This window comes from Nestor notabilis, unplaced genomic scaffold (assembly GCF_000696875.1).
Source record: "Nestor notabilis isolate BGI_N333 unplaced genomic scaffold, ASM69687v1 scaffold29165, whole genome shotgun sequence".
NCBI classification, from domain to species: domain Eukaryota; kingdom Metazoa; phylum Chordata; class Aves; order Psittaciformes; family Psittacidae; genus Nestor; species Nestor notabilis.
The window spans coordinates 1-12,417 of NW_009930218.1; the positions used below are offsets into that span (position 1 = coordinate 1).

Consider the following 12,417-nt stretch of genomic DNA (forward strand, 5'->3'; position numbering starts at 1 on the left):
GCTGGAGGAGCTGGTGGAGGCCGCTTCCTACCTGCAGGTCACCCCATTGCTCCGCCTGCTCCTCTCCCAGGTGAGGCTAGGCAACTGCTTCGAGCTGCACCGCCTGGCTCAGGTCTATGGTCTCCAGGACTTGCACGATGCCTGTCTAGACTTCATGGCCACCCACTACCATCAGGTGCTGCGGAGGCCCGATGCCCGGCCACACCTCCTCCTGCCCCATGCTCTCCAGCAGCACCTGAAGGAAAGGCGGATGAAGGGCACTGCCACCCTCGTGGCCATCGGGGACTTCATGGGTGCCTCCTCTCTGGGCTGCCACCCTCAGGTGGAAGCCCCCTGGTCTATGCTGAGGTACGATGAGGAAGCGGAGAGGTGGCTGCCCTTGGCCAACAACCTGCCACCTGATCTGGTGAACGTCCGGGGCTATGGGTCCGCGATGCTGGACAACTACCTGTTCATTGTTGGGGGCTACAGGATCACCAGCCAGGAAATTTCGGCTGCCCATTGTTACAACCCTTGTCTAAATGAATGGACTCAGCTGGCCTCCATGAACCAGAAGAGGTAACCCTTGATCCCTGAAATACACGTGTGTCCATGTATATTGTCAGAACGGACCTTGTTGAGTCACGTGGTGTTGGCTGGACTCGGCGTTACGAGAAGTGATTCAGACCTCTGTGTGTGCCATGAATCACTTGCATCTCTGGCATCGTGGTGGGAAGGACCATGGTGCTTGGCGATGGCTTGGCAGCACGCTGTTGGACAGGCCTGGCAAACCTGGTCTTTACCATCCATGGTCAATCCCATCACTTGCTGTGGCCAGGGAAGGGTGAGGGGGACAGGGCTTGGTTGCATAAATGCTGGTGGTAAAGGCCTCAGCCATGGGAGAACATGAGGTAGGCTTCAGCAGAGGAGGACTGTGATACGGCCCTCCACCATGTGATCAGTCACCTTGGTCTGAAATGGTGGTGGGCTCCCACTTCTCCTTTAAGTTGTAGGATACACAGAGCCAGCCTCTTCAAACAGCTGTCTCGCTGGTAGTATAAAATCTCTTTGAAATAACAAAGATTAAAAAAAGATACAATTCTTGTACTATTTTTGTGATATCAGTAACGTGACAAGTTTTGCTGATGGGGATATAGAGTCTGTCAGAGCTGGAGATGGCTGAAAAAATTTAGCTGTAGCAGTTTTTCACTGGTTTGTACTTACATAAAAACCTGACTGTTTCGTAGGCCTCCATTTCAATTAAACATGCACCAGAAAAATGTCAGGAAGATTGCAAGAAATTTCTCACTTTGTGAGTATATTTGGATCTGGGAATCATTCATCATTTTGACCATTTTGCCTTTTTCTTTTATCCTTTTGAATTGTTTGTTTGACATTTATGTTTAAGTTAGTGTTGAGAAACATTTGGATGAATAATAGAGAGCCATCCCTGAGGGGGACCCAAGAAGAGAGCCCATCTCCCTGGCCAAGTTTGCTCTACCTTTATCATACTGAAGTTATCAAAACAAAGCCTTTTACTTGTCTGAAACAAAAGGTTTCAGCTATCCAATTGGAAATTCCCCATTCTTTCCATTTTAGAAAAAGAGTTTAAATCTTCATCTTTGTCTGTGAAAGAACAAGCAAGGAGGCCAGAATTCACTGTAGAATGGAAATTCTCCTCTCCATCCAGTAAACTCGAAGAGCATGCAGAGACCCAAACCGTTGGCATAAATGCTTTGTATCTTGGTAGTAAAACTGCAGTCTCTATTCCAGTCTCTACATAACTCTTGCCAGCTAAACCCCCTCAAAACAGGGGTTTGACCTAAAATTAATTCTTTCCCATTACATCCTTTTTTTTTTCACTTCCTGTATTGTTATGAGAATTTTAACTGAAATTATTACCTCCATAATCAGTCGTCCGAATTGATCAGAAAAAACGTTTTTCAGTATTTCTGGCTTCTTGGAACAGCGTTATGAAAAATTTATTCTGTAAAATAAGTGTTTAGCTTTTAAACACTGCAAACACCTTTTTTTACAGACACATTATTCTTAGAGATTGAGCCTATAAGCAGTCTTCTCCTAGGTGCCTGTGGGAACTGAGATGTTTCAGCTGGCCTCCCTTTGGCAGTCTTGCCTATGATCACAATTGAGAGCACATTGGTCTTTCTAGAAAAGTTTTATGGGGTTAGCCCACACAGCATCTCCTGTGGAAATTAACTTAAACATAGAAGTCCCACGTTGATCAAGTTACGAGGTTTTGGCATTGTTTTGTGGGATGCATATATAGCAAGAGAGATGTGCGATGATTCTCCAGTGTGGTTAATGAGAGCTTTCTAAAGAAAAGTGCTTTTTTGGGGCCCTTTTTTTACCTTACAACCTGGCTGTTCAAACTGTAGATCAGCCTTCTCCCCACGCTTTCCCTTTTTTCTAGGATATTATCCTTATATCTGATATAAACACATGGCTGTTTTCTCCTTATATTACTACTTTCAGCTGCACTGGCCTGCCAACTTAATCGTGAAGCCCGTCACAGGTGACAGCAAGGTAATCCTTAGCATAGAATTTCACATTGGCCATTTACTGCAGAAAAGTTGCATGCAAATGGATATTTTTTGAACGGTCTTTATTCTTATATTTCATGGTAGTTGTTGCAGGCCAAAAAGAATCCACAATTACTTCTGTCCCTAGACTGCAAGGTAGCAGCAAATGAGTATATTGCTGTCTGAATGATAATCAGTGTAAGTTCTTTTTGTGGAAATTCTGCTCTCCCCTTCACAAAACATGTGTTTGACTTTTGACATCTTCATGAAGTCTCAACTTTGAAGTTACAATTATTATTTTTTCTGTCTGACATAACATTTCAGCTCTCTGATGACCCTCTTGATGTTCTGTGGCCAGAATGCAGGAAGGGATGGTCTGTGATGCAGGAGCCAAGAGTAGGGAGTTTTTTAAGATCAAGGATTTTGCATTTAACACAAACAGCACTAATGCCTGTCTGCCACACAGATGTGCTGCAATTAGATCTGCAGTTTGCTAGGCATTGTATTTTTAGTTTGTTATGCTGTAGTAAAATAAGCAGAGCAGTTGCTTGGCATGCTGCTTAGGAATTACAGTCATGTGACTGTCTGCCAAATAAATTATATCAGCTGATATAATTGACCCATGGGTGAATTTTTTACATACCTTGAGGAAGGGTTCTAGTTCCTATTGAAGGTGGTTTGACTTCAGATAACAGTATCTGCATTTGGCCTATATGAATGGATGCGTATGTTGGCCTCAAGGGAAGGCTAAGGAGTTACGGAAATAATTGTGCTGATTTGCTGTAATATGAGAAGGTCTCTGCCCTCAGCAGAGAATTGTAAATTCTATGATATCTTAATGTTAATTATTTCCATTATTGTAGTATAGAATCCCAGGATGTTAGATTCTCCACACATGCATAGATTAAGTAGTCCCAACTTCTAAGTAGAAGACAAAAGCCGTCAGATGTATACCGAGTACTTAGCAGTCATTCTGGTATAGGTGATAGCTGTTGGCATTCTTTCTAGATGTAGAGATCTTATTTACTGTAGTTTCAAATTTGTTCACAATAGGTAACTCCTGTTTATTCTCATGTTGCCCACATAAGCTTGAGAACATGTTATTCCCTATTTGTGCATACACAAGGAAGATAAAATAATTTTCTCAGACTCACGTAAGAAGCTTGTGACTGAGCTTAGAATTTGTCATCATCTGAGGGCTAAATCTAGTGCTTGTCACAAATAGGCCATAACAGATTACAGCTTGTAGGTCTTTTAATTCTAGAGGTATTGCTGTACTTTGCGTAGTGTCTTCATACAACAGCCTGAACTTTTTCATGGAAGAAACTTCCTGTAAGAGTTGCCAAAGACCATCTGTGGTCTTTGGGGACAATGTGACACAGTACACTGGGGACTGTTCAAGTAATGTCCTTGAATACCTTTCCATTCTTTGCTTTAAATTGGTGCTGTCAGTTGAAATTTGCTATTTCAAAAATAATACAGGATTTCTACTGCATGTGCCAGTTTCAGCTGTATATTCCACTTTTATTTTCCTTCAGAACCTTCCTACTCATGGCAGGTAAACCTTCCAGGCTTGGAAGACCCTTGTAAAACCCTGTCTGGGATTATACATATGCAAGTGGAACATGGTTTTTGTGAGCAATCTGTGCCTGAACTGCTGCCACTCTGAGGACTCTTACAGAAATATAGGAGAGGATGCTCCCGGGGAACGGTAGTGGTTTATAAGACCTTCTCTTTCCTCATTTTCTATATTTATTTTTTTTTTCCACTCACAGTTAACTGTGTAACTGTGCTTTCATGATTCTTTGTCTCTGTTCTGAATGTTTTAACTCTAGAATAAAGAAGTAACCTGATCTGTGAAAAATTTTAAAACTAAAGTTGATCATTTGGCAGGAAGGAACCACAGGTTAGTTAGTTAGTCCAAGCCTCCTGTTCTACAGCAGGACTAATCTTACCTTGTAAATACACATCTACTTTGTTCTTGAAACTCTGCAGCAGTGTAGATTCCAGCCTCCTTCCTCTGAGGTAACTTGTGCCCATGTTTAGCCACCCCTCTGATCAGGAAGTCCTCTCTAACATCTGTGCTAACTTTTTTTTTTGCTGTATACTAAATGAATGATACCTGTCAGTGAACAAGAAGAATGCTTGCCCTTCTCTTTATAGCCACTTTCATAGTGGTTTCCTATAGATACCTCTGTGGCTGTTAATGTAGTGCAGAACAATGTAGGCTTTTTTGCAAATTGTTGAATGTTGTCTTGTATTTAAAAAGCTATGCACTGTGACCCTAGATCATTTGCAGTTGTGCATTATATTTTTCTTCCTTTTAGTACTTTGCACTTGTCGTTATTGAATGAAAAAGGTATTTTGAACTGCGGTAAAACCTCACAGCTCACTCTTGGTTGTGTTCCGGGGGTTCTGTTCAGAGGAAACGAGGGACTTGTCATGTCCCAGCAAGAAGGGTATGCACTAGATCCCTCAAGTTTAGATAACTCACTGGTGAGAGTGGAGTTATATCGCAGTTGAATCTGACAGACTGTTCAGCTCCATTGTTTCCAAGCTGTGGTCCATGGAACAGTTGTTAGTTGTGGAGAGCTGGCTGGTTTGTCAGTGTTTGGTTTCCTTGTTTCCAGCTGCTCCAACACATTAAAAGAGCGTAGAAATGCACTAAATATTTCCTAATGTTCACTCTCCATAAAAACACCTGCTGTTACTGGCATGGAAAGGTGAATGACAGAAGTTTTTCATAATACATAGAGCCATTGCCCAAACTTTCACAGGAAGTGTACTGATGGATACTTACAGCTACCTCTGAGAATAATGAACCTTGTAGTTAACGTGCTCCATAAATCTAAGATACTTCCACTGAATGTCATCCTTCCAGTGTTGGAAGTGGTTAAATGACTGACACAAATGTGCATGGCCTTCTTCTAGGATAGTTGAAGTAGAAAGTTGTGCTATACATCATTGACCAGATAGTTTTCTCTGTACTACAAGAAACAATTCAGTGATACAAATGCCATCAAGCAAAAACTGCATACATCACCCACATTCAAAGAAAGTAGTAAGAGGCTAGAAATAGAGAGTAACTACACAAACATGTGAGTTAGGAAATCTGAATTCTCTAATGTTCTGACACAACACTTGTTTAGTTCATGTCCTCTGTGGTAGAACTTTGAGCATGTTTAAAAAGTGGCTATAAGATCTTAGAATAGGAAACACTATCTGTGTGCACGTGAACTCATTTGATAAGCAAAAAATCCTGGACCGTCTTCATTGTGGGCACAGAACTATAGTCTTTCTAACACACTTTAGATTTTAAAGGATTGCTTGGAGAATGCTTTTGTGGTTTTGTCCCTTTGTTAGATTTATGGATTTTTTTTTCCCCACCATAACTTTTAGAACAGGTACATTGCTTTGAAAATCTACATGTTTTGCAAGTAATTATCCTTGTGGCATACCTGCTATTCATTGCCATGTTATTCTGGATCCTCTAAGATGGAAAATATAATTGTTGTAGAGAGGAGATGAACAGAGTGACCTAAATGTCAGAAAAAAAAAAAAAAAGAAGAAGAAAAAGCAATTAATTCTTTCAAAGGCACATTTTAGTTTCCAAAGTTATATCAGTATGACAAGAACAAAATGATTCCATCTGGAAACAAATTCTTTTTCCAAATACATTTAATAAAAAGAAATTGCAGGGCAGTCTGCTGCTAGGCAGGGTTCATTTTGTCCAGACAAAATCCTGCAAAAGTACTTAGCGGCAAGTTTTGAATCTTGGTTTCATGCAGAGTGAAACTCACTTTACTGCTCAGCGGGCCAGCGCAAGTCTAAAGCATCACTTCGGTTTTACAGACGTAACACAGTTCCCCATTTGGCTTTATGCTGACCCGGTGCACTCCAGTGACTTTCACACATCTGGTTAATTGGGATACCGCATGGTAAAATGTCAGTTTGGCTCAAGAATAGGGAAGGAACAACCTGTCTAGGCAATGAGACTGTTTCTGAGGAGAGGAAGAGCTCATCTTTTATTAGACCACAGCTGGAAGGAATAGCTGAGCATGTGAGCCCTCTATCTTCAAGTCCTCCAGTTTCTTCCTAGAGACTTACTTCTTTAATATCCATAGACCTTTTGTTTCTGTCTGTATTATCTTAAAGTGTAAGATACAAGGCTTCTTGTACTTCAGTAATTAGAAAGTTACCCTTTGCCATGCATGAAGTACAACAGCATTATGGAACAGAATAAGCAATAAGAGAACAGGGAATTGCCTGTCGAGTGCAATGTATTTTGCTCACATTAATGTCCCACATTAATTTACAGATGTATCTGACTTCAGTGGGATGGAGGATGTATTTAGTACTTTAATACCAAATAGGGTACAGGAAATTCCATCGTCCTTCTTTTGTAGAACATGATTCAATGTGTTTCTGTTTCATTACACATTCAATGTGTTCAAAATTTTTGTTTGTTAAGGTTATTAAAGGGTTTCCATATTACAGACCAAGACGACTACATAGGTATTCATGAACTCTTGTTTGAAATTTCTGCAGTTTTGACTAAAATATTATCCTTGATTGTGTGTGTATATAAAACTTTTTTCTCTACTAAAAATACTTTACTAAAAGCCTAGTAAAAAATGAGACATCTACTGAACACATTAGTTAACTAAACATTTAGATCTCAAACTGCGACAGTTTGAAATCCAAAATAAAATATTTGCCAGTCTCAGCATTGACATTATTAACATCCAGAATGTCCCTGGTTACTGTCCTAAGTTATTACAGTGTAATTATAGAACTTTGGCTTTGTATGGAAAAATTCAGATGTATTCAGCTGAAGCGACGGTACAAGCTATAAGTGATGATGAGTACATTAGAGCCTGGATAGGAAGAACTTACTTGTATTTTTCTCTACAACCTATTTCAATGCTGCAATCTTTTCTCTCAGGTCCAATTTTAAGCTCTTGGCTGTGAATGGAAAACTGTATGCCATTGGTGGTCAATCCCTTTCCAACGTGGAGTGCTATAATCCAGAAAACGACTGGTGGAATTTTGTAGCATCCATGCCCAACCCTCTTGCAGAATTCTCAGCCTGCGAATGCAAGGGCAAGATCTACGTTATCGGAGGATACACTACACGAGGTAGAAAGTTTGCTTTTACTTTGGAGTGCTTTTTCAGCCTGATTGCTTCTAAGGCCCAGATAATTTTCTTTCCTTTCTCAGGAAATCTTTTGAACTGGTGTAGAAAGCTGTATAATACTCATTACAACATATTGAAATAAATCACTGGTAGAAAATAACCAACAAATGAAACAAACAAACAAAAAAAATTAGCTCTGTCATAGAGGAATTAGGTGGTGGTTGGTTTTTTTTCAGGGCTTACATGCACCTGGGGCTCTGTTATTTTGAGGGAACAGATTGACGGGTACTTTAGCACCCAGCTTAGCCCTCTTTTTTTCTAGGTTTTGATCACACAGTAGAAAGAGAGGTCTCAAAAGATACACTTTGTTTGCTTTTTACATACTTGTTTTAAACTGTCAGAAGGAAAAATGTAAAAAAAATATTTGTCTGGAGTAACATTTCTCATGTATTAATAGATGTCATGGTCCCTTCAGTATAGCATTTCAGTGTTTCACGGGCACATTCAAGCTATAAGCTTTTCAGTGCTGAAATAACTTAATTGAATAATTAATCAAAAGCTTAAGCACGAAACAACATTTTTAACTTCTTTCCTTCCTTTACCCTGTTTTCTGAGAATACTGTACGAGAGAAGGATTTGAAATTGCATTCTCTCCTGATGATTACTTTATCCAGTTGAAAACCAAGCATCTTAAAAAGAGCTTCCATTTGTTGATTCTTTAAGCACATAGTGCCTTTCTTTGGGAGGAATACAATTTTCTCAGAGTTTTACAAGAAGGTTTTTTTTTCATGTCAAATGTTCAGTATTTAACAGATTTCCTAATTTTTAATTCCCATCTCTAGGCCTTTGCCCACTCATTTGATCACAGTAGTTGTTTTTTTTTCAAGTGGAAAATAAAATTAGAAGAGAGATCAGCGTTTACAGAGAGTACTGCAAGCAAAGCTGAGCTGACATTAGAACAAGCTGTCCCATCTAGTGTCTGAGCAGATTTTAGCTCTATTAAAATGTTTATAAAAGACACACTTCCACCCCTATGGTCCTTGTGGTAATGATAACCTTCAAAAGCATTTTGCCTGGTCATTTCTAACCTAGAATGTGGTGGCTTCACTGAGGAAAACAAAAAATATCGGTGTGCCTGTGTCCATCTGGAAGGCCATGCTGTGTTGTGCTCTGCAGTCCCAGTCCTCTTTATCTCCACTAGAGAACCTGTTTAGGTTCATGGTGCTCCCTGATGTCTGACACTAGGACTGAAAGATGTTTGGCATGCAACACTTGCTGTGCTGAAAAGTCAAATGAGGGAAAGCATCATTTCAGATAAGGGAGCAGAGAACAAAGAGAAGGGACTGAAATGGGGTAATGACAAGACTTGTCATTAGAGACTAGAGTTAGGTTTTGTCATTTTTATCTAGAGAAAGAAGAAGTAAAAGCTATGATTTGGTTAATAGTACTACAAGATTATGGGAGTACCAGCTTTTCTCCTATGTCGTCTGCACTTTGCAAGTTCTTTTTCTGGTGCTTGTGCTGTTCTTTTTTCAGGCTGCCTGCTGCTGGTGTCATGGATAGGAAGATCAGCATGTTGCTGGTGCAAATCCTATTCCATTAAAATTTATTAACAGCATTTGTAATCAGGATTGCTGCCCCGTGTCAAGTTCCTCATGCAATACTTCATACATGTGGTTTCAACTGAAGAAGGATAGTGAATTACCTCTTCCTTCTTCCACACCTTATGGATTGCCACTGACCTTTAGGCCTCTTGTCTTTTCTTAGGTATTTTCCTAGGTCTTTTCCTAAAAGCTGCTTTAATGGAAACAGGATAGTAAAACAGTATAAAGTTGTGAGCATGGATAACTAGCACATTTAGACTTATGTTTAAATCCAACACCAGTCAGGGCAACAAACACCTGTGCTTGTTATATATTTATATTAATATTAATATTTATATCCTTATTAGGATGCTTTCCTGAACAAGGGTCTAGAGTCAGTTTTTGTGTGACACTGCCTTAGGACAGCTATCAGACTTAGAAACCAGAATTGCTGCAATTACACTGGTGATTCAGCTTCCAAGTTATGCAGATGTCAGAGAGTGTTAAGGCTTAACTATAAGAGACGCTGAGGTTCATGTGCTATTTCACTACATGCAGTACATGAAGCACATGAAACAATATGTGAAGTTTTATTTTATTTTTAGTATTTCTGCATACACCTCAGTTTTGGTAGGTTTTGTAGGCTATTTTTTTGATAATTGTAGAGTTTTCTCCTGACACTGCGCTTTCGAAAAGATGGTAGGATCTGGAAATATGCACTGTAAATTAAAATGGCACTTTTTGAATAAAGACCCTCCTTCCAGTTTTCAGCTCACTTGTGAACCTAAATCCTAATACAAACTTGGTGTCAGGCACTATAATGTTCATGTTTTGTATTGGTTGGTTGTTTGAGTGGATATAAGAGATCGAGGCTCTGGGCTGAGCAAATGAGGGCTGTGTTGTAATAGGCTTCCGTTTCCTGTGGGTCCTCACAGGTGATAACACTTTTTACTTGGGAACATTACTGCTGTAGACAGACATAGAAAGTTAATTGGGATTTCACCCCCTGCAGTGAGTCACAGAATGATACATTGTTTGTAGATAAAGATCATCTATATGTAGAGCTTTGATCAGCAATTTCATAGAGCATTGCCATGAGTATTTTTCCCCTCTTGTTTTCCCATATGTAAAGTGAATTAGGTTTTCAAGAAGACAAAGTAAAGCAATAAACAATTACTAAAATGGTCAGAGTGCAAGCAAATGCTATATCAGCGCCTCCCTAATCATTCTGCTAATGCACTTCATTCATGACAATCCTGTTATATTTATGGCTGTTTATATTGGTGCCCTTACATAACTTACCAGTATGTCACTGTCTGCTGTTCCACTTGGGAGCTCATCTGGAGATCGTCATGCAGGATAGACTTGTGATATGGAGCAGATTTTATTAAAAGACAAGGCTGGAGTCTGCAAACCTGTTGCCGTTTGTCACTTGAGGTTGGATTTAAGCTCAGGTCTCCAGAGACTGAAACTGAATTTACTAGCTAACAAGTCCTGTGCGTTCTGTGTTAATTTAGTGAAGCTGCGGACACATCCAAGGTCTCCACTGCACCATAAATCAGGGTGGTATTGTAACTGTTTCATAGAATAACAGCATTGCAAACACATGGATCCACCAGGTTGTAACTGAAGTATAGATACAGCTTCAGCTTTTTTCTGTGCTTCTGTCTGATGCTGGAAGGCAGAGTTCCTGGTTCTTAAATTATTTCGACATGTGGTTTCTTTCTTCGTAAGGTACTGAACATGTGCCCTTCACTCATCCATGCCACTTGCTGAAATGTAACTAGCTTTATGAATTTATTCCATAAAACTTTGGTTTATGGAATGAAATGCAAAGTATCAAAGTTAAGCTTGGATGATAAATCAGTACTTGACAGCCATTAAAGAAGCATGCTGTCTTTGTGATAATTTGACTCATCTGTGATCACTGTTGGAGAGCAGACTATTGCTCCATTTCTCTTTTCATAAAAAATGCTAACATATGAATTGGAGATGAAATTAAAAGCATAAGTTAAAAGGTAGGGATTATTCTGCTAAAATCTGCATCCTCAGACCATTCACATCATGTAATGTGCCAAAAGTAGCTTAAGTTTTCCCTCTGCAAAGGGACGGAACATCCAAATCTTATTGTCAAGGGCAAAGAGTTGCAGTTCTTAATAATCAGTATTTCTTCCCTGCTCTACTAAGCTTTTGCACTGTAATACATTAGCAATCTGTAATAATGGCTGATACAGTTTGTAGGGAGGAAGAATCCTTCTCCATGAGAACCTTCTGTAATATTTATTTATTTGTAAATGTCTTTCCTCTGTTTCAGATAGAAATATGAACATTTTGCAGTACTGTCCCTCTTCTGATTCCTGGACCAACTTTGAACTTTGTGATGTCCATGTTCGCAAACAACAGATGCTCTCTGTTGAAGAAACTATATATCTGGTAGGGGGTTGTATTCATGAACTTGGACCAAACCAAAAATCCAGCCAAAGTGAGGACGTGTTAACTGTGCAGTCTTACAACATTGCTACTAAAGAATGGCTCTACCTCAAAGAGAACACATCAAAATCGGGTCTTAATTTGACTTGCACTCTCCACAATGATGGAGTCTATATACTGAGTAGGGATATTACTCTATCTACAAGCTTGGAGCACCGTGTTTTTCTAAAGTATAATATATTTACGGACAGTTGGGAGACACTAAGACGCTTTCCAGCCTTTGGACAAAACATGCTGATCTGTTCTATGTATTTGCCTGATGTTCAAGAAGTGTAACAGCATCGGGTTTTTCTTTTCAGCTTATTAATCATTCTTGAAAGAAATACTGCTCCCTCTAGGTAACTCTGTTTTCAGAATGTAATATGGTTGCATAACATAGACATAAAATAGAGTCTGCTTAAAAAAGCTGCAAAATTCAATATTAAGATAACTACTTCCAGAAAAGGTTTTAAGATTTCAGTTAAAAAATTTTATTGTCTTGGATTGAAATTTCACCAGGTATTGTTTGCAATTTAAACATGAAATTACTGTGTGGATAACTGATAAAGGAATTCCAAAGGCAAAATTGATCAGTCTAGTTTTATTCTCCATCTTAATAAGCAGTGTAGAAGATGAGCAAGAAGTATACATGATAAAAATGGAAATAATTCAATAAATATAATAAAAATCACGAAGGGAATGATTTCTT

The 12,417-nt window shown here is 39.3% G+C and overlaps 1 protein-coding gene across 1 annotated transcript; it reads left to right on the forward strand.

The window, feature by feature from the left end:
* Nucleotides 1–4: 4 nt before the first annotated feature.
* KLHL42 (kelch-like family member 42) lies at nt 5–12,005 on the forward strand (the record flags this gene model as incomplete). Its single annotated transcript, XM_010015311.1, has 3 exons — nt 5–558; nt 7,465–7,658; nt 11,554–12,005. Coding segments are annotated over 3 exons (1,200 nt in total), but the record flags the coding sequence as incomplete, so codon positions are not given.
* Nucleotides 12,006–12,417: the final 412 nt, after the last annotated feature.